The sequence below is a fragment of the Fringilla coelebs genome (assembly GCF_963513975.1).
Source record: "Fringilla coelebs genome assembly, chromosome: 1".
Classification (NCBI taxonomy): Eukaryota; Metazoa; Chordata; class Aves; order Passeriformes; family Fringillidae; genus Fringilla; species Fringilla coelebs.
In genome coordinates this window covers 128,840,997-128,867,725 of record NC_140028.1, presented here as the reverse complement: position 1 = coordinate 128,867,725, position 26,729 = coordinate 128,840,997, and the positions used below count along the sequence as shown (strand labels likewise).

General features: G+C 38.9%; 1 protein-coding gene across 5 annotated transcripts in view; it reads right to left on the bottom strand.

Annotated features, from left to right (window-relative positions):
* Window positions 1–26,046, bottom strand: part of SGCE (sarcoglycan epsilon) — a 33,027-nt gene extending 6,981 nt beyond the window's left edge. For 2 of the 5 annotated variants that reach the window (XM_084214932.1, XM_084214933.1), the window contains exons 1-10: window positions 25,872–26,046; window positions 17,620–17,724; window positions 13,680–13,802; window positions 11,011–11,168; window positions 8,229–8,301; window positions 7,212–7,410; window positions 5,400–5,562; window positions 1,994–2,205; window positions 1,217–1,243; window positions 313–501 (exon numbers count right to left, since the gene is read on the bottom strand). In XM_084214932.1, the coding sequence (XP_084071058.1) occupies window positions 313–501; window positions 1,217–1,243; window positions 1,994–2,205; window positions 5,400–5,562; window positions 7,212–7,410; window positions 8,229–8,301; window positions 11,011–11,168; window positions 13,680–13,802; window positions 17,620–17,724; window positions 25,872–25,980 (1,358 nt within the window). In that variant the 5' untranslated portion in view covers window positions 25,981–26,046. Of the gene's footprint in view, window positions 1–312; window positions 502–1,216; window positions 1,244–1,993; window positions 2,206–5,399; window positions 5,563–7,211; window positions 7,411–8,228; window positions 8,302–11,010; window positions 11,169–13,679; window positions 13,803–17,619; window positions 17,725–22,842; window positions 22,964–25,871 lie in introns of those variants that run through there. The other 3 variants (XM_084214935.1, XM_084214934.1, XM_084214936.1) reach the window with 3 other exon arrangements.
* Window positions 26,047–26,729: the final 683 nt, after the last annotated feature.

The window sequence follows — 26,729 nt, the reverse complement described above, 5'->3', positions numbered from 1 at the left end:
GACAAGGTGTCTAAAATAGAACAGTTTTAACTGAATCCTCTGTCAAAAGTAGTTTTTCTCCAAAACATACAGAAATCTAACTGTTCCATGCAAAGCCTCTTGCAAGCCTGCAGCCTCTTGCCAGCCATTTAATCTTATAACAGAAGGCCTTTCTTCCTGCTGGAAATGCAAACATCAGAGCAATCTTGAACTGGAGAGTCATTACTGAGTCCTCCCACAATGAACACATTTCAGAGGACAAACACTGGGATCTGCAGTGAGGTCGTGCAGCACAGTGGGCACTAAGAGCCAGAACTGAGTGTGAACACTTACTGCTGTGTCTGCATCAGAGGCATGCTGGTGTTGTCGTAGCTGTCCGTGTGCAGGGGCGGGACGATCTCGCCCGTCACGGGGTGGAACACGGGCAGCGTGGAGAGTGGCCACGCGATCTCTCTGTTCTTGGACATGTCACGAAGCTCTTTGGTTGATTTCTGTATAGCACTGTGGTGCACCAACTGGATGCTGTGTCAGAAGGAAATAAAATAGTGAATACATACTTTAAATGCTTTATCAAAACAGAAAGAAGTTTGCAATTATTATTATTATTATTATTAAAGTACAAAGACTTTGATGCATGCTACAGACTACAGTGCAACAATTACAACCTTCACATAATTAAATTAATAAATATTTGATGTATTTAATTTTTTAAGGCAGTAATTATTCCATTAGATTTTTCTGTCTGAATAGATATTTTTCATAAGATTCAAGACTGTGCAGTTTGTGGCTGATGTTCCATTTATTTGCTGCAATTTGGTTTCATTTTAATTTTGGTTAACTGCAGATTCTTGTGGTAGATTCATAAAAGCTTGTAAATTAATTTTAAACCACTCCGTATTATAGGCACTGGATACCTTCCAGGATATTTCTTCTCCAGTTCATTGCCTTTAAGAGACAAGCTGGGAAGTCCAATAACCAGGAGTATTAATTGCATATTAACATATTTATTCTAACAGCACTATTTTATTTTGAATTACAGTCTTTAATTTCAAACCCTTTTTATTCTGGTCTTCTATCCTTGCCAAGACTGATTTAAAAGCAGCTTTCACATTTATGAATTAAACCATGAATTAGAGAGAATGAAAGAAGATTATGACACATATGTATGAAGCATGACGAGCTACTGAGAATGAAAATTAAATGGTAAAAGAAAAATAACAGGAAAGAAGACACTTACTCTGGTGTTTGCATGTTTCTCTTTTCCCTAAAAACAAAACAAAATTTATGAATTAAATAATAGCATTGATAGTTGGAACATTAATCTGTCTGATGATGAAAACAGTACATGATGTAGAAATGCTGACAAGGTTATTGCTAAACGCAGCTTGGCAGCATTTGCGACAGGGTTTATGATGAGGCCTTGATGGACACACGTAGAGAGATGTGATAGTGGTGACAGACACACACAGACACACACAGGGAAATGGAAAATGCAGGTTAAAGAACAAGCTTCTGGCTAAAAGAAATTCTGTGACAAAATGAAATTGTAGTTTGTGTAAGAAATGGCAGAAATCACGTTACTTGCTGCTTTCCTTTTATGTGTTTTTCTTTGATAACATGCCTAAATTCAGTTACCCTCCTTAACCAGGTTTATTTTATGAAAGTTAGCATTTTAGAAATTACTTAATATGCTCCTCAACCAATGATCCTTTATTAGTATTTTATTTGCTGGAGACATTTTGGAGAGCTGTGCATGTGTTGAGATTTTGGGGAGTTTTGTGCATATGTTGAGTATTTTAACCCTTTCTAGAACAACCAAAGACCCTACATCCACTTGCTTGGAAATCACTGCATGTGCTTAAGGGTCAAATAATTCAGTATTACAAGCAGATACCTTTTGGCCTGTTTTAAATGTTTCTAATGAACTGAATGGAGATATTCTAACAAATAACCTTCTATGCATTATAATCTTAGAAAAATCAAGAGTTACTTATTAGCATGTTCAAGTACTCACACTCCTTCCCGTCGGCAGCACATGATATAGGCAAGTATTAGAAAAAGCACCAGTGCTATTGCCGAGGGCACTGCCAGTGTAATTAGGAAATCCGAGTAATAGTCTCTGCTTTTCAGTGTATCAGAAGGTGGCTTGTATTCTCCACCATCAGGTAATATTCCCTCTCCACGAATCACTTCCTGAAAGGTGGAAACTTGTTTTGTATTGTCAACCTAATACCCAGGAAAAAAAAAGAAGAAAAAAAAGACTATTAAATAACACAGTAACATAATGTAAAAACAGGTAGGTATTTAACTAACATAATAAAAGATCCATATTACTTGTTTTACGAATTCTATACAATTTAATCCAACCACCTTTTTTAAAGAATAGAAACTTACATTTTATGAAGCTTCTGATCAGTGTGATAAGTAACGTTATATTACTACTCTCTTTTGTGCCTAGCAGATACCATGTCTTTTAAAGATTAATTTTAGGCACACACATCTCACACAAACAGTATTTGAGTACAGATCCAGTAAACATCTTTAGTGCAAACTAGTTAACTGATTCTGATTTCTTTTTGATTAATTAATCCATTTATTACTAGTCTTCCTAAATGACAATACTGTCCTCTCTTGTATAAAGATGTCAAAAATGAAGAGTCACATACCTACAATGTTCTTCCTCCTTCTTCTTCATATCACACTTTACATCCAGTGCTCAAAAAATCAAGAGCCTTCAACTGAGCTGCCAAGGACAGCTCATTGTCTCCCTCACACAAATTCAAATTCAATTAGCCTCCAAAAGCTGCATTCCTGGTCACAATTTTTGGGTGTGTTTGTCTGTACTCAATGATCCTAGAAATACAAAGCTGTTTTGCTACTAAATTTCCTATTGCTTTTGACTACCATTCCCAGATGCCTTAATTTTCTGCATGCATTTTTTGTTATCTTCAGTTAGATGTTACTGTCAAATTTTATCAGTGCTAGCTTTAAAATCATTAATCTCCAGATCATTAATACAAATAAAATATATTTGCTTACATGCTTGACCTTTTGTGTGACTTTTCATCTAGAAATCTTGCAAATGATGGTCACTTTTTTATCACTTACACCTCAAGTCATAAAATGCTGTATTACAGCTTAGGCAATGGGTGAAGAGATTTTTATGAAATTCCAGAAATCCTGCTGAGCCTCAAATGTGTTCATGCACACACACACACCACACACACACAAACACACAGAGACACAGACACACACACACAGACACACACACACATATGTGTTTTTTTAACAAAAACTGATGCACTCTCTGCTCATTATTCCAGAGTATTCTATGTTAAGTACACTGAGTTCCACCTGGCTGCTTAGCTGAATCTCAAACCCTAACAGTGCACAAAAAATATGTATTTATTGATGTGACTGACATAGGTCCATACACAGTGTGAGAACAAGCTGTCAGGGAGCAGCTTCAAGTGGATCATTTATTACATTGCCCATCCTTGCAGAATGTGGGACCCCCAAACTTACATCCACTCTTTGACTGGGTGCTGACTGCCAACAGCACCTCATAACAGTGGGAGGATGAGGATATGATGGCTCTATTTTCTATCACTGGTTTAAATTGTGGATATGGGAAACAGAGTTCAACTCCCTCCCAGCCCATAGATCTGGGGAGAATTCCTGTCTCTCAGCCTGCCTTGTGAAAAGTAGACTGTGATTAGATAGAGGGAAGCTTGGCTCCCTTCTCCCTTTGATGCAGCAGGTTACAGCAGAAATGCTGCTGGCAACAGCAAACACCCCTAAGACAGTTTAAATTCAGTTACTGTGGCACACGGCCAAAACAAGTACTGAATTCCAGAAGGCTGTGTTATAGCTGCTGCAGAAAATAATACTTCTCTGAAAGCCTGTTCCTGTTACACATCCCAGGGTGATCTCTGCTTTTCTCAAACCAGCGTGACAATGCTGCTTCATGATTAGTTTATGAGCCACTGCCACTATCAGGCATTTTTTTTCTGAAGAAGTACTCCTAACCAGCTTCTTTTCCTTCTGCATGGGCACAGCTGACTGTTCTTGCATTACTGCATAATCCCTCTGCTGCTTATTTTAAAATTCACCCTTTTTTCCAAGACTGTTTCTCCAATTTCTCAAGACCCTTCTGTCCTTCAATGCACCTGCAGATCCTTTCACTTTCATGGGGAACTACAAATTTAATTTAATAAGCACATTCCATCATCCAGCTATTAATGAGGAATAGCCAGGAATTATTATTAGTTCTGCTATGATTATGGCTACGAACCAGCTCTTCCTAGCTTCACCTAGGCCATGTTCCTGAGCTTGCTTGTGAGACAGTATCAAAAAACCTTACCAAGAAGGAATGATATTTGCTGCTCTGCCTTAGTTCTACTTCTTCCTTGTAGAAGGAAATGGAAGACCTGACACAGTTTGTGCTTGCCAAAGACCAGCTGCCTTCTGCTATTTTTCAAGTGCTGGTAAGTATTACTGTGTACACTTGGGCCTTTTAAAATTTCTCAACAGAAAGCCAATAAAAAACAAGTAATCTGGGTATTCTTTTGAAGCAAGTATTTTCCAACCTTCTAGAACCTTTCCTAACTTACAGTGTATAGGTAGAAAAGATGGAAGTTATCCAGTCAGTTTTGTGTATGAATACCTTTCCTTATACTCAGTAAGTTTTTTCCATCTAGTGTTTAGTATCTCCCTTTCAGCTTCCTCCTGGGTAATGTCTGAAGCAGCTCAACAACCATCTAAGTTTATCTGCAACATTCTCTTCCAATATTGCATTATTTCTTGATTTTCCTTACAGGAACTAAAAAAAAACCAACCTTAAAAAGCCTCTTTGGGAATTATTCTCCTTTCATGGCAAATAGTCTAGTGTTTGGTTATCTTTTTTCTTGCATTTCACTGAGAAGAATGTTCCTATTTATCATTTAAGTAGTCAGCATTACTTTCATTCCTTCTTCTATTTAATTTTTAACATAAAATATGTTTCAGACATTTTTCAGAAACAGTTTTTTTAGCAGCATAGTATGAATTGATCAGTGTAGAATCAGATTCTGAAAAAAACATGTATGTATGCACACACTTTTTAGAGAAGTGTAACTAGCAGCATTCTGAATTACAGAATACACCTCTCATTACTGTAACTTTTTTAAGCCCTGGAGTTCTCTGGCCATTTGTAGAATTCACTGCCAGTGAAAACAAATACAGTGGTTTCACTGGGGCTCAACTGTAATAGAATTTAGCCTACACAGCAAAAACCTTTCACAATCTTAAGAGTGTCTGCTAGGTGGAAAAAAATGTCAGTCACAATGAAGTGGAATTGGCAACATTGTCTGACCAGACTGGCAAAACTCTTAGCTGTACTTCTACAAACATCACTTTTATGCAATAATAAAATAACTCACCAGAGAGATTTTACACCAGTCAATATGGAATTGAGTACGAAATTTTTTATCACAGGTTATTACAGGCTCCATTTCTTGACTGCACCTCAGCTGATTTTGTGGGTTTTCCACTTCTCGTAAACACGAAGAGAAAGGAACATCTGCCCCAACCATCACATACACACTGCAGAAAGAGATGAGTGACAGACCAGCAGGATGTCTCACAAATCCCCCAAGGACAATGATGTACTCTTCCAAATATTATTGCTGTACACAGTAACATTCAGCTGTTACTTAAGGATGAAATTACTATTCAAAATAATTTTCCTTCATAGTACACTTTTTTCTCTTTAAGCATACAAGTAACAGACTGAAATCAAAACAACTTTCCTAGCTGCTTATTACAACATATTCTCGTTTGCTTGTTAATGTAAATGTTTCAATACCATCAGTTGTGCCAATTTCTATGAAGTCAAAGAGCTCCAAGTGTGGCTTCCTCATGTAAGCAAATCATTACTATTTTTGAAAATTGTATTAAAATAGCACCATTTTGTTTTAAGGAAATCTTTAATCTTACGCATCATAGATTTTTTTTTTTGGAGTTTCTTCCCATGCTTTCAAAATAAACTCACAATGACTAGTTATTGCTAAACCTAACATAGATATGAACGTGCTAACCCCCAGCTGCTTCTGAAAGATTCCATACTGTAGCTATGAATGGCCAACAAAATTTGCTTCAGCATACTGAAAGCTGAAGGTAAACATAACACTTGATTTAGCATCACCATACATAAAATAAGAGCTACTGCACTGATTGTATTAGTCATTGTCATATTTATGTATATGGAATGCTGCTGTAAAATACAGTCTGCTGCACCAGGTTATAAGGTACCAATGGATTCTGAAAGAGAAATTAGGTCCCAGTTGCCTCTTGTTACAGTAGGCATTATCTAACTAAATATTTTAAGTGTAGCTATTTGTATTAAGTGACTCTGCTATTACTCTGGCAAGTACAGAAGTCACTTCTTTAAATATGCTCAAAACTTCAGAGACACAAAAGGGCTCTGAAAAAGCCCGTATTTTCTGCACACATCTCGTATTTTGAACCTTCATCACTTTCTAAGATACTATTTGACTCCAAAATATCTAAAATTATCTAAAAATAACCAGGTATCTTCACTTTCACCAGGGAAAAGCACTGTCAGAACCATATTTGAAAAAACTGAATCCTTACTAGTTTCCTGTTAAATACTGTTCAGAACAGTATTTATGGTTACAAATCACAACTGGAACCAGTCCATTCCAGCAGTTTGCACTCAGTAACCTGAGTTCCCCAGACACCTTACAACTTTCATAAGAAAGCCAACAGTGCTCTTAAATCACATAAGTAACTCACCTAATGAGAACAGCTAAAAATTACACTGTTACATGCAAATTGCTCTCAGAAATTGAAGTGTCTCTGCTCTATCATAACTTGCTTCAAAATTTTGAGTTCAATGAATTGGGACTGATTAAAAGCATGCCAAGTGACTGCTCAGAAGTAAAACTGGGATTACAAAAGAAATATATTTACTACCAACTCATTTATAATAATGGAATTTATTAGTACTCCTTGGATTATAACATCCATATATAGGAACTGTGCCCTGTTGTAGTGTATCTAACACAATAAATTCATAACTGGGGCTCAGAACAGGAGTAAACTTTCCATATCTAATTCCAAAACATAAAACAGCAATTGCAAAGTATCTAGAAAACTTGAAAAAATATTAGGCTTCTGAGTAACAAAAGAAAAAAAAGTGAAGCAAAAACATCATAGTGACACACACTTACCCCTCTTTCATGTCATTAATGGGAAGTGGCACTCTCCCTCCCCTGTCAAGGGCTGAAGTAATGTTTATGGCATTCAAGCGTTCTGGCTGCCATACATTTTTCACTGCTCCCAGGAAGTCACCCAGAACTTCACTTGCCAGCATTTCTTCTACGTTCATATTCCTTATGAAGAATTCTGCTTGATACGGTAAAGGAAAATCTGCTTGTGATGAAAAAGAGCGTTGCATTAAACAAAGGCTCCACAAATCCAAAAATAAATCTTCAAAATATCTGGAGTAATGATTAATGTAATGCTACTTTAAGATTGATTCACCTTTCCAAAAATCCTGTGTTTAAATTAGGTAATTTTGAACCTACTGTGATTATGTTAAATTCAATAGAGAGTACCCTTAGCTGCTATTTGAACTGAAAACCTTCAGTTATTTATAAAACAACAGGGAGGAAGCAGACTAGGGGAAAAGAGTCTCAGTTGCTAAAACCTCATTAAACAGCTATAATTTCATTCATGCTAATTTGGGGGTCAAAACCAATCTGCAGCAACTATGGATTCCAGCTCATGACACTCCAGAAGGTAAATGTGCTAGAGAACTAATGTTAAGGTCCAAATGTCTATATATGCCACAACCTGCTGTTTTCTGACTCTGCCTACACAATTGTTCATTGCATCAGGTACACACAGAACTAAGAAAACTAAATAACATGCACAGAGTGAAATCCTTCATGTAAGGTCCCTTCGAAAAGACAAGGGAAATTTTGAATTAGAAGTTTAATGAAAAACAAAGACGCAAACATTTTACTGTGAGTGAAAAAAACCAGTCCTGAATGACAGAAATAATCTGAATTAAAAAATCAAAATTAATTAAAGCAGGAAAAATTCTCTTACTTCTCCCCTGTGCCTCTGTGTTTAGTTTGAACACCAGACAACTATTTTACAGTATTTATCTTCAAAAGCAGGAGCCCATAAGAGGGTTTTGTTGATTCAGTTAAAAATACAACCAGCTATTATCTGTATCATACCTTCTGCTGACATTATATTAATGATCAAATTGTGTCTCGCTGTTTCAAAGGTACGCCTGTTATACGCAGTGATCTAGAGTGAGAAGGATTACAAAACAATGCAAAAATGAAAATTAGATAAAGGAAACATCAGTGAAAGTTAAATTGATAACTTAGAAATACTTATCAGTTTTTAAGTACTTTGCCTCCTTATTTTGAAACCTATGAACATTCATTCACTAATACACAATTTGAAAGGTAAGGTCAATTTATTTAATGCAGTACTACCTTCAAGTCAGGATACTGGAATTTTCTTGGCCAGTCTATAGCCAAATAAAATTAATGAATATGTGAAAATAATATATTTTGGTCCTGATAAAAGTGTTCTCAAATACATGTGTATTCTTTCTCTTCTGTTATCTTTAAGAACCACCATAAGGACAGATTGTTTTTTCCATTTCCCCACGCAGCCTCCAATCCCGACCTCCATCAATAGTGTAAGATCTAAATCCATCGATAGCTCCTAGGAAATAAACTACATGGAGAGGTTTTTTTGAAGGAAAAAGTGTTGTGATGCCAGGAATTCTCATCTTTGGGACTGCTATTTAGTTTTAGCTCTGGTCCCAGTGAAGTCTCACTCCATGAAAGGATTCAAAATAATGCTCCAATACAAGTAGTTTAAAAAAAAATCCTGGAATCTGTAAATGTAGGGGAAATGAAAGCTAGAAGGTAGATGCAACATTTGAGACTCTAATCTTTTGAAATGTGCACCTTCACAAAAAAAAAAAAGCAAGGATGCTAATTTAAAAGTTAAAATATCTAGGATACGTGAAATGCATGCAAGTGGTTACTTCTCAGTGGTGACTGAGAAGTACTCCAAGGCTGTACTATGATTAAATGATCATTCATAAGAAATACAGAACAAAGCTGGCTATCAGTATAATTATGTATTATCTTCTCTACCTTTTTTATCCTTTCTAGGTGAAAAATATTTCATGAAATAAACTGAAAAAATGAATTTTCTTTCTAATTTTAGACTTCAGTTCACTCATTTCAAGAGCAAAGGAGAGGCATAGGAGTGACAATAGTGACAGAACTATGGTGCTTCTCAGCAAACAGAGCCACAAACCACTGTGTCACTGGCTAATAAATAAAAAAAGTAACAGATGTTGCACTTCTTTTAAAGGATTTGAATGAAAAGGAAAAATGCTGTGGAGTATCTACTGCAAGTTTGTTTAAGTGGAGAGGGAAAAGCTTACAATCAGATCTCATTTAACCTTACAATTTCATTATAAAATTAACAGAAAATAAATTTGAGATTTCTCTAGTCCTAATTCTGCTAATTTTTAAAGGGTTTCTTCAACAGCAGCTGAACCACTAGTACCCAGAAAATCAAACCCCCGGTGATACAAGCCCTGTACAGGAGCAGGGCAGTGCCACTGTGAGCCTGCACTCCAGCAGTGGGAGCTGCCAGCTGCCACACACCACAGGCAGGCGTGGCAGATTGCCTCTGTCCTGAATATTCATTCAGACACAAACTGTCCTTGCACAGCTTTCAAAGGAGCTTGAGCTCAGAATGTTACCTGCTCTACTGCAGTGCTATGCATAATGCTAGGCTCTCCTAATCATGAGGTCTCCTCCAGTTAAGTGAGCTCCCCATGACATCCCCTCAGGAATTATAACATGATGGAAGTTATATTCAGGCTAGGAATATGCAATCACTCCTCTCAGAGGGCACTAGGAAGAGGATCAAATGCCATCTGCCCTCCTCATACACCACAAAATTAATTCAAAAGCCACATCTAAGACTGGAACTGCAAGGAATTAATTTGTACGCTAGGCAAGATTTACTTCAAATGTGGCCTGCAGTCATGCTTAGAATGGAGGTCTTGATAAAGATCCTAGAATCTAAAAGTACATGCCATTTAAAAACTGGCAATATCAAATAATGGTTTCCTCTAAATAAAACTAAGTAAAGCCTGCAAGAACTTCTGCACATGATCCATTCTCAGAGGGTATTAGTCCTACTGAAATCAAAACAGAATCATGAGTACAAAATTTAACATGGGTGAAACTATCTGCAGTATAACTTAACATTCAGAGCTATCATTCTTGAGGAAGAAAAACTACATGCAATTTAGAAAAAAAATACTCATCAGGCATTCAAGACAATTATACTGCTGAAGCAGCAAAATTGCTGGAGCAAGTTATTGTGCAGATTTCTTAACAATGAACCCCACAGTGCCTGATTCAGTCTGCTGTCTATGAAATACATGATAGAAAATATTGTCCCTTTTCTCTTTTAAATTGCTTTAATTAGTGCTTTAAACCATTTGAATAGCTAACTCTAAAAAATACAGTTTTTTCATTGTTACACTCATATGAATTAAATTCATAAAAGTGCTAAAAAAATAAAATAAATATCAACAAATATGAATAATGAAGGGGGAGGGGGTATTTGATAAGAAATAATTGAAAAAACACCAAACCAATCTAACCAAAAACCCCAATCAAGCAAACAAAAACAAACAAGCAAAAAAACCCCACAACTGCTTATTGACTGAACATTTTCATCTAGTGGGGAAAAGTCTGACCCATATTTAGGTTGAATGTTACAAAGTTATGATTAAGTTATTCTTCAAGTACAGTTGCTTACAAAGGTTTTTTTTTGCTCTGTATTTTGAATAAAACTTGAATATGAAATAGCAATTAACTCTTAAAAAAAAAAGAGGAACTTGTTGACAGTTCTGAACCTTACACTCCAAACCAAAATATGTATTTTTGAACTTCTGAAAGCAAATACCTCAATGATGGTTGGCTTGCCCACATTTTCTACAGTTGGTGAGCCATACAGCACTCCATCACTGTACGGTGTCCTTTGTATATAGCGCAGCCATCCAGGTCTGTCAGGGTAACCCATTAAATTGGTATTAAACGTTATAGGATCATTACTTATTTCACCTAGATAAGAGAAGTTATATTAGAATATTTACAAGAAAATGTTAAATGCTTTTATTTTAATTTTTCAAATAGGAAGTCACATGTTTCACTTGTTTTCTGAACTTTTCTAAGAAGAAAAAAAAAAATTGCTAACTTTTACCATATCAGAAACAAGCGAACTATTACTTAGCACTTCTAAGTATTAACAAATTCATATCTGGAAAGTGTAACCAACTGCAGACATAATGTGCAGGTACTTCCTAGAGTTTTGGAAAACTGAACCCTTATGTTCAGTAACTACTGGGTCTCATTTTTAGAGCTCAATTCCACCTCAAATTGAAGCATTTAACCTCCTTACAGACAAAAGCTCAAAAGTTTCAGTCCTTTAATTTCCCCTCCCAACTTGTTTTTATTGATGTTTTTAATGATGGATCCAGGTACTCAATGTACTGTAAAGAGTGGCTCCGTAATCAATAATGCCTGAAAGCTTCTGTTAGCATTAGGGTACACATACAGGTCTTTGGCACCAACAGCTTGGCAATCATTTTAATTTAGAGAACAAATTAATTCAAAAAAGGATCAGACATTCCTGTGACCTGGAGCCACTGATGGCTACTAAATACAGTGGTCCAGCTGTAAAAGCCCCTCAAGTCAAACCAGTACCTTGGTTCTTGTGGTTCTTATTGATACTCTTATAGAAGTCTGGATTTTACTTCAGCTTATTTTAGCTTTTGTAAATGAGATGAGGCTTGAATACTACCAAATCCTCACCACCAAGGCCGTGTCCAGCTGAGGCACAGAACTCAAGTCAAATCCATTCTGAGCCTGCACAGACACCTCTGCCCTGTGCTCCAGCTTAGCTTTGAGACAGCAACAGCATTATAGGACAGGTGATGAAAGGAGATACCAGCCATGCTGGCCCAGAAAGCAGAAACCAAGCCCAGTGAAGAATGAACAGATCTCATCTCCTCCAGAGAGGGACAAAGAAACTGAGGTGTGCTGCCCAAGGGTCACTAGTCTTTAGGTATATATTTCCACATCTGGTTGAGTAAAATGAACCAGAACCAGACTAAACCAGTACTTAGGTGTAACACAACTTCCCTCACAATTCTCTCAGGACATCCCAGTAATCTGATCTACTGCAGTCAGAATCACAGCATTCAGAATTTACAGAATATTCTGAGTTGGAAGGGACCCACAAAGATCATGGAGTCCAACTCTTAAGTGAATGGCACGTACAGAGCTTGAACCCACAGCCTGGAATTACCAACAACCTGCTCTAAACAAATTCAGCACCATAAATGATTTAAGGAAAATTTTGAAAGCGACCTGTGAGACATTCTGGTTTGCCCTTCCTTCATCAAGGTAGGCCATGGCAATGATCCAGCTCAGCAGACAAAAATAAGAGTACCGTGACAACACCTGACCTCACAGTGAATTTCTGACATAATCCCAATTGTCTGTGGGAACAGACAATTTTCAAAGGATCTGAAACCAGATTCCTATTGCCTGGGAATCACATGAATGTCAAGAGGCTGCAGCTGTAAGACAATCCATCATTAGTAAAATTTCCAAGCTCCTTCCACCTATGTGCCAAAACTGAGAGAAGACTGGAACAAACTTCACACTGCCAGTCACTATGGCATAAATGAAGACTCAGGTACCTGTGTCAGGAAAAACACCCATTTTACAAAGAGATGAAATTTTAAAAACATTTGGGCTTACTCATGTTCACTCAAAATTTAACCAATGCTAACAGAAGCTTATTTTTTCTTTAAAGTGAGTCTTAGTAACTCCCAAATCAATTCAAAAGTTTATTAATGAAACAGGCTTTGATTATATGTGCACTGTACATAGGTTTTTCCTGTTTTCTTGTTATGGGAAAATAGTCATATTTATATAAGCTGAACACATTTCTTCCTTTTCACTGTTGATAAGCATGTGGGGCTGAATGCTCTCTCTCTTCCCACCCCTATCAGACTGCTTACACATATTCTAACCTGTGGTTAGAAAGCTAACCAGTCTTTTAGCTTTAGTGTATGGCAAAACCATACTTAGGGAATCACAGCTCCTTCTCTAAAACCAATTGGCTTTTGAACATTAAACTGCTCCTAAATATAGGAAGAAGGCTGAAGCCAAAGGACTATTTTTAAAAATGAAAGAAGGCAGCATTATGAAGTCTCATACTTGATTTAATCTTGTATTTTGTCTTATATTTACTATATGCTTTCAAATTGCTCCTTCATATAGCCTGATACATACTATGTCTCAAACAGTGACCAAATAAATAGCATTTTTAACAGATACAAATTTCCACGATTTCATATTTAATGCAATATTCATGAAACTAGAATATTTTAGAAGTGTTAGACTACACATTTTATTTCATTCGAAGATATTTCAATAGAAACTAAAACCAGTCCTGTTTATCTTATATGTTGAACCACAAGGTATGCTAAACAGACTTCAATTTTTTATAACATTATTTTTTCTGTATCTGCATATAATATGGAAGATCTTAGTATCTCATACCGGGCTTTGGGTAAGGAGGGAATTCCCCCTTAAAGTACTCTCTCTCCAAAACATGAACAAACAGAACTCCAGCAGAAGGGTATACATTCCGATCAGAGTGCACCTTAGACAGAATTGTGTACACTGAAAAGCAGAAGGAGAGATAAGAGACAGAAAAAAAGCAAAAATGAGACATGCTCTAGGTAAGTTCATGCATTTCAACAGCAGTGCAGGCATCTGGGAGAAGGAGAGCAACACATATTAGGTACCTGTTAATAATATTTTGAAAAGGTTACATAGATTTAATAACAGAACACAGAGCAAACCTTCTCTTTGCCCAACAGGATCCTTTCCAAGACTGCAATAAACAAAACTGCCTATGTCAAGATTTCAAAAGTTGTATAAGCTCTTTATTTTTATAGTAATTAAAAAAAAATGAGGAAGGCTATTGTAATTTTATAGTTGGTTTATTTTTAATATTACGTTGATAAAAGTACATTAAATGAATTACACAATCATGTTTGCCTGATATTTTACATAGAGAAAGCAACAGAGGAATACAGAGGAACCTTACCAATTGACAGTTGTCATTCCTCACCGAACAGAAATGGCAGATTTTTCACTTCTTGTGCGGAATAGGACATAGCAATTCATTATAGCTGATTTCTATGAGTTCTTAGAGCTAGACTTTCTCAGACCACCAGGGTAAAAGACAACTCAAACTTTGGTTAGAGAGCTCTTTACTGAAGATGTTGGGCTTGTATTGAAGGATAAGACAAAAGTACAAGGGTATTTATAGGTCAGTCACGTGAAACTGATTCCAAACAAAAAACGTGAAGCCATGTTTCACAGAACTGAGAATCAAAAACAAAGAAAATTCAGAACAATCAGCACATGTAAAAGCACTAAGGTGGTTTTTATTTAGTACAAAATTTGCTGACAAGTGCATAGTTTTTTTAGGTATAACACATTTGATGCAGAACTACATACACATTTTAATGAATTAGAAGAATGAAGAAATCATTACAATAAATTAGGTGGATAAGAAGCCACTTTATCAAAAAGTTTCAAAATGTAAGTATAAACAGAGAATACTGATTTAATAGGTGTTTCTCAAGGTGTCTTAATAAGATTGATTGTACTTGTATTACTACTTTTACTGCTACTGAATTTTAATTTAATGCCCTGAAAGAATTGATCACTGCTAATAGATTTTGTCAGTGAGATGAAGATTACAAGAGTAGTAGATAAAGATGGTAAGCCACACAGCTACCAGCCTTGCTTGCCAGGCTGGAATAAACTTCATGAGGAATCACAGCTCCAAAAGCAAATTATAGGCCATACACCTTGGAGGTGGTGTCGCTGGGAAGACAGACTCCAAAAGACAATTCATAGACATTGTAACAAAATGATAGGAATAAACTTGTAGGTCTCAGAAGTACTAATTTCAACCGTGGATCAATAAGCAGGACACATTTGAAATGTGGATAAAGCTCATGTAATTCTTCAATGCTGGTGTAATTTTTTAATCCTGGTATAATTTCTCCAGCCTTATAATTATACCAACTTTCTTACTTGAGATCTGCTTAAAAGGCATCATTAATTAGGCATTAATCACAGGCATTCCAGCCCTCGCACCACGTACTCTGAGTGGAATCTCTCTCACCTAATTTTAGATGCCTACAGAAACAACATCCACCACTAAGTTAGTCAGGCTCCTTTTATAGTCAATGGAGAAGAAACAGATGCTTCTAGGGATTGATTTATTTGAGTTCTCCTGTAAAGTGAGATGAATCATGTCCTAGATTCCACACTACACTGACTAGATCTCCATGGACTGCAGAGGCATCTGAGAGGAGATGCAGACATCTGTAATGTAGACCTCCACATTTACATACTCCCCACTCTTCAAGCTTAATGTTGCAGAATGTATAGCTCTGGATATACTACTGATCACATTCCACAGCATTTGCTTTTTCCTATACTTGAAAACCACTTTTAACACAATACTGAACAGAGCACCTTTCCAATAATTTTATCTTAGTGACAAAATGAAAATGATCCTGAAATTTGAATTGTTACTATTTTGTGCAGTTGATAAAACAGTTAGTGTCATTTTCATTATGTAGACTTATGTACAGTAAGAGTGTTGGTTTACTTACTTAAAATTAGTAAATTATTATCCAAAAAACCTCTGCACATAATTCTGTGAATGAGCCGTAAACAGCACAAGGAAGTTAACTAATTTCCTTTAAAATATTTTCAAGAAAAGCTGAAAAAGTAACATTATTAGAACAGAAGAGCTGGCAAAAATATGGTGGCTGGCTGAAGTTGCATCAAATACTTGGAAAAATTCATTTTTCCATTTCTGATGCTTTTCCTCTATGATAAAAATCCAGTTCAAACAGTGAAAAAGAAATGTGCATTTTTTTCTCAGTAAGCAATTCTTTCAGGAAGAAACAAGCATAATAGAATCAGCAGTTACTGAAAAAAGAAAACAACCATGTAACAGTTATTTTGTCTGCTATAGGAAACCTATTACCACCACTAAATGCTTGCCCATTCCTAGCAATGAGACATTCCCTGCTGCTGAAATAAGTATACCAGTAAGGATTTGATGCAGATATAAAACACTGATCTTGATGGAAGTCTAGAAACATCTCTCAGAAGGAAAAATCTCAAAAACCTGTTTTATCTTGTAAAAACAAACACATCATAATGACAAAAGTATGGTGATTAAAAACTCAGTAGTTCTTACCCTCCTTGTCAGAGATGCCCTCCTTGCTTTCCCACCCAAGAAATTTCTTTAAAACCCGAAAGAAAGTAATGAGTCTTCAGTCTATTACAGCCATCATTAGCTTTTCAATGATGAAACAAGTGAAATGCTACTTTCTTCATGAGCTTTTAAAACCCATCATTATTTTCATGAGACAGACTGGAGATGAACGTGTAATCATCATCTTGGGTGATCTAGGGACGAAACTGAATATACTTAACAAATAGACACTAATCTAATACAGCAGACTGCCAGCTGTGAATTGTCTGGGCAAATTCCCTGTGGTAGATAAAAGTCCCAGGGACTGTGAAAAGCTTCTGTAAAACTAATCATTGGAAACTAAAAATCTTCATTACTTTGGATCACATCAGATCCCTGCTAGAATCGGCTACATTGACAGCACTGCTTTCCTCTTTCTTGTTTCCAGATTGCTTGGAGGACTTTCTGTAGATCCCAAGATCTCCTTATAGGTCTTGAATACAGGCACAGCCAGGAATTCAGACAGGATTTTATCAGCTTGCAGCCCATAAACAGAAAAACCCCACCTGCAGAAATTTCAGAAGTTTCACCATGTTGGTTGCAGCCTGTATGTTGATGATCCTCAGGAAATAATTCACCTGGATTTTTTTGGGTGTTTTTTTTGCTAGAAATTTCAATTGGTTCTCTCCCCACTGATACTTAAAAGATGAAGAACAATCCCAAAAATAACTTGATCTGGAGACCAATCCAGATTGCCTGCCTAGAGATGAGCAATCAGTACATAGCTTCTTCTCAGCCAGTGTGCACTAGCTACAGTATTTGATGTGTACTTGCATAAATGACAGTAAAATAGTCTTTTTACATTCATGTGTGAGAAGACTTTTTAAATTGTTACAGAGCAGTTATTGTATTAAGCAAACTGCAGAGGTATCTTCAAGCAACCAGCCATGATAAGAAAATGTGCAGTATTAGGTATAAACACAGCCATTATTTCAAGCAAAGCTACAGGAAAAGTCAGGGAACACTAACAAGAACACGCAGGTCTGTGAATATTTGAAGATGGAAGAAATGTAAAGTTTTCAAAATTACTTACCTTAAAATAGCACCCTACTCCTAAAACAAGGACATGACTGGAAAAGCAAGAGTAATATTAAAAGCAGGTTTGCTTGAACCAACAGGGTATTTAAATTTACAACCTAAACTCACCATTCTTCTGAACAGCCTTTATTCTGCTGATAATATAACTGTGGGCTCGCCTAGTCGTCCAGTTAACAGTTCCATTATTGCCATCAGCAGAGCTTAGCAAAATAGCTTTTCACAATAAAACAAATGCAAAAAAAAAAATTAGTCAGATCAACAAACTGCCACAAACAATCTGATCAGATGGGATCAGACACCTCCTACATCATGTTTTGGTTTTAGTCAAAATTTAGGAACCACAGGTCAAAAACAGAGATGTTTAGTTTGAGTATATAAATATATTATAATCTTTCTGACAAACACCTTTTTGACACCCATTTTTCCATATAAGCTAAATCTGCAGACACTTTTGCTGACATAATTGTACTGATAACAAAGATGAAGAAGAGTATTCTCTAATAAATATATTTGCACTGACAAAACCTCACATACAGGCAAAAACATATATAAAGTAGCTTTCACTGGAGTGGTATATTTTGGTCAAAGTAGGGAAATTAAAGTAAGCAAGCTTTACTTTTATAATGATGCCTATATAAAGACACATGGGGTTGATTGCCTTGCAGGCATAACCAATAATCAATTTTGAAAAAAGAACCCATTAAAAATGGCTGCCTACATCCCAGACAACTAGAACACAGCCTGAAATCAGCTGGATACATGCAGCTGAAGGTGGAAGTTTTAAATGCAGTGAGGAGCAAATGATTACTGGAGACAGAAAGCAGCTGTGGAGCTGACAGGAAGATTCCATCACACCAGCAGCAGAGGTGCCTGAGAAAGCTCCCTCCTCACTTCCCACTTTTTGTTCCTGCTCTTCTCTGATGAATAATAGGTATGCCAGCTGTATAGTTACATGCCAGCTGAAAGTGCAGAGGGAAGGAACTGCAGTCAGATGCTAGGAAAGGGAAAGTGGCCATAATGAGTAGGTATTTTTGTTTTTGAAATAGTTTGGGAGTGAGAACTCATGTTAAACCCTGGATCAAAGATGTTTTTGGACTAGCATCTTAATATCTTTGTAAAAACAGCAATATCAGAAACATCAAGGAGCAGTACTTGTGTACAGATACACCAATCTGCAGGAAGAAATAAACATTTATTGGAAAACAGGCACAGTACAAGAAAGAAGCCTAATCTGTGGAAACTTCTGACCTGTTACACCAGGCAGCTATTAAATTAGTGATAAGACATTCTTCAAACAGAATTCAGGAGGTCAAATAGATCTGGCTTAAGCAGTAATAAAGATACACCACACTAAATCTACACATGTAATACAGATATCTATTATTAATAATTTACACAAAACATCTAAAATGGAATTGAGGATGAAGTATAATTAAAAATTGAATTTTAATGCACTTTTAATTAGACTTATTTATTAAATTTAATAATTTGATTAATTAAATAATTACCATACCAACAAAATAACATTTCTAGCAACTTTTACCCTGCTGAACTGATCTGCATATATTGCAAGTCTTAATATAATAACATCCTAGGAGCTATAAAATTCAGTAGTGCATAGGATTTTGTGTAAATTTAAATTCTTGAAAAACTCGAGAAATTCCTAAAAAGATCAAATAAAGATTCTCCATTATTCCAAGAGGATGAGCTGGGCAATCAGAGGCTTGTCAGCTACAAACCAGCACCAGTACCAGACAAAACAATTAATACAAGATTAGGTAACTGAATTATTAAATGGAGAATAGTATTAGAGTTGTCAAAATTATTACACTTCTCACAGGCCTTATTTAATCCTTATTAAGGATTTAATGCCTCTTTTTTGACACTTTTGGTGAGCCCACAGGTTTTTCCTGATAAAGACAGCAATAATGACATTACCCTTAGCTATACAACTTGTCACTTAACACTTCAATTGAAAAAGTAGATACTAAATCATTTTAGCGTATTTAAACACATTTTAAAAAAAAGAAAAAAAAAGAAAAAAGACAGGTTCCACACTGTGTTTTTTAATACAAATGGTCAGTAAGTGTCTTTCATTTGGGTTCCAAGTTGTGCTAGGTTTGGCTGTGTGGATTGAAGAAGTCACCTGTCTACCTCTCCATACTATGCTGCATTTCACAGGGGAACTGGAAAAGCAACCAGTATGCCTGTTCTCGGATCCTAGAGTTTATAGTGTGATGTTTTCATATATATCACTACTGATTTCAAATGACAGACGTGAAAAGCAAGAGAATAGGGCTGCTAAAAAGTTAATTTGTTATATGCGCTTTCTAGTGGGTCTCACAAAGTTTTGGCATTAGCCCTATGTAACTGGGGTGGAGGGAAGAGAGGCAGGACAGAGACAGAGATGGGGAGGGAGACAATAAATGACTTGTATGTACCAAATATACTGATAGAATTTGCAGGTAAAACAAAGGCTAGGAGACTGACAAATAATAGAGATGACAGAACAGTCTGCATTGTCTGTGAAACGGTGATCAGTGATGTGCAGTTAAATAGAATAAAATGTAACTGCACAGCAGGAACAAAGGCATCAGCATGCCAAACACATACTGTGAGCACACAATTCAGGGATGCTCAGCTTGGGTAACAACCCTGAGATGTAAGTCAGGTTGAACAGAGCTTTCACCAGAACACGGGCTAGAATAGCTGACATGTAAACAGCAACATCAAGAAGGAACAGGCAGACTTTATTTTTGTACTTGACACAGATTTGATCACTGTTCAAATGCCCTGTCTAGCAGAGCCTTAAAGAAACAACTGACAACACAAGAAAGGCTCTGGGAAGATCTGAATATGATTAAAAGATGACAAAAGAGACCTTATACTACAGAATGCAGGGATTCAAACTATGCATTTTATCAAAGAGACAGTTTAGAATTAATTTAATCAGCCTTGTACTCACAATGAAAAGAATGTTAATAGTGTCAGGCTCTTCAGTCTGTTACATATGTTGCCACAGTTGCTGGAGAAGCCACCACTGCCTTCAACAGGAGCAAGTCATAGCCCTGTGCCTGGGACTTGAACATGCCCAGGTGAAGCATATCACATTTTTTTCTTCTTTCTCCAATTATGTTTTCTTTAAATTATTCTTTAATTATAATTGTCTTGGTTATAAATAAAAATCACATTTATATTAATTTATACTCTTTTTTCCCCCTTTTAAAGTATATTTGCATAATATTTAACAACTGAATGTTTAACAGAGTGGATATCCACAACAATTTCTGACCATGCAACAATCAGAAAAGGACACAAGTATCATGGACCAAATTCACCTTCCCCATTCCTTTACTGCACTTTGACCTCCAAACAGTATCCTGCACCTCTACCTATCCTCTTATTCCTTCTTTGAAGTAGGATCTCAGCCCATCTCTCCTACTATTAAAGCAGCACACAGCTCAAGCTATCAAACCTGGCCACTTCCCCTCTCTCCTCCACCTTCCCCGGGGACCTAACATGCTTGCTACTTTGATACCACAGACCAGGGCCTCTGGCCATGCTTACACTGCCCCTTACTCTCTTACAACACAACCCCACAGCAAAAAGCTACCCTTGCACTCCTCTACTGCATATCCCATCTGGTCAGTCCTCTTTCCTCTGAATTCTGAGCTGGAAGTGCAGATTCATACACAGCACATTTTTTCTGAAGGACTGCTGAGAACCACACGGCAGAACAGTTAGAAACTGACACCGTTAGTTGAAGTGAAACATCTGTGAAGAGAGAACCGCCTGCAAGGTGCATAGCCCACAACTGAAATCAGAGCTTGTAGCCAGGCAGTTACTGAGGATCCACTGGTGTCCACACTGGATACTTGCCCAGTTGGTCACATCATCCATTAAAGGAGGAAGAAGTTGCAGCACCCACCTACTCTCCCTTCACTTCCAACTTCCACGCACTGTCCTCTTGCCTACTAGCTAGTACATGGCAGAAATTTTCTTAGAAGGGATTCTCTCAGAAGAAATTCACATTGAAACTGGCTATGTTCTAACCCTCTTCAACAACAGCTACTATGTAAGAAACAGGAATTAATTTGTATTAGTTCTCCTTTGCAGACTGCTCAGGTCCCTCTGCATTCAAACTGTTTAAAAGTCCAAATCAACCCAGAAATGTTTCTCGGTTCTATTCTTATTAATCTTTGTTCAATAGGCAATGGTTTTCCATCTGTTCCTGTGCTATCCACTGATTACTGCAACATCTGAACATTTCTCCTAAATCATTCAAGTAAAGTAACCAAATAAAGCATTTATCAGTCTCACTGTTAAACTTTAGCACTTGCATTCATGGGAATGCTACAAATTAACTACTTGGAGAACAAAACCCTCATGGTTTATTAACAGTAACATTTACCCACCACCATTCTCTGTACTAATTTGGTTCTAAGAGAACCAAATTGGTTTGAAGAGAACCAAATTAGGTTAGCATTTCCACAAAGGTGAGGAAAAAATTGTCAGTTTCTGTGGTTCCAGCCCAAGTGTAACCAAGGGGGTACGATCAGGCCACCCTGGTGGCCTATTATTCCAGGATGTCTCCTACATTTCTATCATTTTTGATATGAACTATCAGGGTATCCCTGCAATTGCATTCCAAATTTCAGAGGTGACAATTGCTCTGAAAGACTAAGGAATTCAGAAAGGTCATTGATTTCCACACACTAAGATTTCTGTTTGCTCAGTAGGTTGTTCTCTCTAACTTCCCATTTTCATGGCTTGGACTGTCACTAAAACAACCTACATTTAAAAGGCATTTTAGCTGTTTGTGTTGCAATTGTAACAACATTTAGAAACAGACTGAAATTCCTATGGAAGTAATCAAAACTAGCAACTCTCTTCTTTCATCTAGAAGTCTGCCAAGGAAGATAGTCTACACTCATACTGACTACAGCAAATTTATCACTCTCTTCAGGAAGAATTCAAAAGTTCTTCAAATACTAAAAAAAACAGGTACTCTTGTCTAGGTTTTAAATCATTTTTTCTTTGATTGGAAATAACCTTTCTTCTAAAGAAAGGGCTTTACTTCAGTGACTGCAATTCCTGAAGTACTTTAATGAACTTCCAACCAAATCTAAAAACATTAAGGAGCAAAAATAAGCCTCTCGACACACTGAGCAGTTACATCTTCTGTCATAAAGCTGACTTCTTATTGTCTGGCTTTAGGACCTCCAAGATGTCTCCATGTACTGACTATAAATAATGTGTTTCTGTAATGAAAAGCATATTAATGGAACAACTACCTTTCCCCCTCCTGTAATTACTTATTCAAGTAAGTACCTATTGACAGTAGATTGTATTGACCTGGCTCAGATTAGTAGTACAGGCAGCATCTTCATAGGCAGGCAGGCAGGCAGACATCCAGAGGCTCTCTGAAGGAAACCTGCTTCTCTGCCCTTATGCTTGCACCCACAACAGGAACAAGGGCAGGTGTGCTGTGGTGTTAGCTAGGAAACACCAGACCATCTATGAAATGTTCTGCCTCCTTGCACAGGGCGCGGCTTAGCAGAGGAGTGTTGCCAACAGCACTTCTGCTGTCAACAGCAGGGCAAGTGCAGGGATCTGGTTCAGCCTCCTGGATCCCTGCCCCAGCCAGTGATTTCACAGCTGTTCTAAATGGGCATGTCTGCAGCCCTGCTCAAAAGGGGCATTCCCAGCACATTCTTCATCACCTAGCACACACCAGTGGAAACAATCCCATACCAGTCCTGGGCAGTACATACACTTCAGTGAACTATTTCTGTGGGTCAACTAGTTTTGAGCCAGGGGACCCAATCTACAGTATCACTATACAAGTTATTGTCACCAGGGAAAGCAGCAAATAATTCCTAGCTGTGCAAAGGCTGGAGAATGCTTTCTGGCAGCAGTGCAGCCTTATGACAAATTAATGTGACCACATAACCACAGCTTGCAAAGTGAGAATTAATGAGCTTCTTCCTTATTTTGACCCCTTTATAGGGAAAGGAGAATACAACTCCATTGTTCTACTCCCTATTCCTAGGATGAAACAGGGGTTCCAGGGACAACATAGGCACTGACAACTAATTCTAAGTGCAGAAATATAGGGCAAAACCACTGGCCACAGTCACTCAAAAAAAGTTATGATAACCACTCTCTCTGTAGATACCCAGTACGGGGGCAACTCATTGCTCTGCCAAACTAATATGACTGACAGCTCTACTAGTGTAATTCAGCAAACTTCTAGGAAGTCTGTTACTATAAAGCTAGAGTCAAAGAACACCTAACTAGTTTCTAGTAGAAATGCTTAATCCTATAAATCATGAAGTCCCATGTTTTCCTAGCAGTGGAGTATCATCAGCTTGCATTTGGGAGTCAATACCTTCAATCTGAGTACTATACTAGACCTCTAGGAGCAACTGAAATCACTCCTACAACCTTTAAATTCTTCATTGTCGTGAAATTCCTGGATGATGAAATAATATTTTGCCTCAAGGAAGATAGGAAGAAGTGAAAGGCAGACAACCCTACTGACTTCTGACAGCAGTTCTCCTCCTCCAGAAAGCCTTTTTTCATACATTTTTAAGAAATGCAAAAATCATAAGTCAACTTTCTTCTGTAAATCAAGTGCTACAACATAAATGGGAAAAACTAATCCATATTAGTTGATGAGAACTAAAAAAAATCTATTTACAAGTCCTGCACTATTCCCACATGCCATTTTGTCTGTCAGATGTCTCTTGCCTTGTTAAGTAATGCTGCAGTACTGTAGAGTTTACAGGATTCAAAAGAATGGATTTTCATGCTGGGCAATGCATCTTCGAGCCAGTAGATGAGATTGGAACTTCTTTACTTAGGGAGAATGGAGGGGAGCTTGGGTGAGCTCCTGGGACAGCTTCATTCAGATCAAGAACATACTACAAATCTCCACCTTGCTGAAGAATAAATTTTATATAGACATCTCTTAAAAGAAGGTAACTGAACTAAAGTTCATGTCTCCTTTTTTACATCAGTTTCAAACCATGTTTTAACTAACTATGTTCAAACTTCTGTTTTAACTAATGAAATCTCACTAAACCAACCTTAGAAAGGTTTAAGTGGAAAAGCTATCATGAAAAAATTAAGATCTCTTCCCTTACCACGAAGCCTAGAAAGGACTTGTGGATTAAGCTCACAATTCAATTTCTATAAGGTCATTTAGTTGACCTTTGTAAAAAATATTATTTCAGTTGATACTGAATGCTTATTCTCAATTGTCCTAGTTCTTGCTTGGTTGCTATCCCAAAATCAGTCATGGAGGGGAAGGCGGAAGAGGTAGGAAAAATTTCCAAGTAAGGGACAAGCAGTCTTGTCTTGCATTTAACAAAGTTTTATCCTCACATTGAACAACTTCACACTTAAGTTCTTACCATATCTTTAATATATCCAGTGCCTCATGTCAATTTTGCTGCTAATAACCTATGACAAGTATGGCCATAAGTAAAAGAAGTACTAGGAGAGTACCTAGATACTATTCAAGAGGATACAGAGCAGACAGATAACACACCACTGACCTCTCAGAACTCAAAATAACCCACACAGATTTCTTGCTGTTAACTTACTCTTGGTGTAACAAGTGTCACAAAGGCAGTCCTGTGGCTGGGCTGCTATTAAGTGTTAGCTGTTTGATGTATTTCACTGTGAAGAACCTGCAGGTGAAAAACCTGCATGAAAGCTATTATTTAGCTTTTAGGGACCAGGATCAAGACTTTTTATGAACTCCTAATTCTGGTTCAGTTGGACTAAGTGGTCAAGATGGGAAATAACGGAGAAGAAGGGCAGCACAAAAGGCACACACAACAGCCCGTCTCTCGCGTCAGGCACCAGGTCGAGGGACCGGAGGAGCGCAGCGGGCCCGGCCCAGTCCCCGGGAGCGGAGGCTCCCGCGCCATCCAGCGGCTGTGAGCCAGGCCTGGCTCCCGCGCCCCGCCGGCAGTCCCGCTCCGGCCTCACCCGCCGCCCCCGCGCTCCCTCAGCCGGGCCCCGCCGCGCCCGCCGTGCCGGGAGGGGCTGTGGCGGTCCCGAGGCGGGGGCGCGCAGGCCGCCATCCCCGCGCCGCCTGTGGAGCGTCCTCCGGGAGCCGCCGGAGCCGCGGCATGGGCAGATGCTGGGACAGCCCGGCCCCCGCACTGACGGGGGGCACGGGGCAGCGGGAATGGGGCGCGCAGCGAGCCGCAGGCGGAGGGCGAGGCGGGGGGCGGTTCCGCCGGGAGGGGACGCGAAGCCCGAACAGAGGCAGCCCCGCGGCGCAGGCCGGCCGCTGCCAGCGGGGCCCGCCGCCGCTCGCGGCGGGGAGACGCGCAGTGACCGACCTGTCAGCAGGAGCGTGGTGAGAGCGCTGTGCGGCCACGGCCCCGCCGCGCAGCACCGCATCGCTCCCCGCTCCTCCGCCTGCTGCTGCCGACACCACCGCCGCCGCATCCTCTATGCCGCCAAGTACCGCTACTCCTCCCGCCGCTGTCGCCGCCGCCTCGCCCCGCAGCGGCCGCAGCATCCTCCCCTTCCCGCCCCGCTCCTCCCCGCCCCGCCCCGGCCCGGCCGCCGTCTCCAGGCAGCGCGGCCGGGAAATGCCGGGTGTGCTGGGAGGAGCCTCTCGCCGCCATGGCGGGGGGCACGGGGAGCGGAGCTGCTCGGTGCGGGCTCCGCAGGGAGCGGGCTCCGCGGGCCAAGGTTCCCCTCAGGGCGGGGGCAGAGCGGCTGTGGCCCCCGGCGGAGGCCGGGGCTGCCCTGCCCCGCGGTGCAGATGTGGCGGGACGAAGCCGTGGTGCCCCGGGTGGAGGGGCGAGGCGTAGGCTGAGGTGCCTTGCCCAGCCCAGCCCAGCTTTGTCCCGCGCCCTCCCTTGGGGACCCGACCGGGGAGGGCGGCATCCCACACCCCACAGGCTTGCCTGGTGCACACGAGTGTGCGGTACTCTTGGAAAATATCGTGGCGAGACCTCCCAACAGCAGCTTCTTGAACACCTTATCCTATCACACTGGAGGGGGTCCATAGGTCAAAAAGATCATTATGGGTCTGGAGTCTAAGAAGAGACTGCAGGAAGATTGCAGGAACTGGGCCTCTTCAGTCTGGAGAAGACTGAGGGGAATCTCATCAATGCATATAAATATTTTAAAGGCGGGTGCCAAGTGGATGGTGCCAGGCTATTTCCAGTGGTGCCCAGCAACAGGAT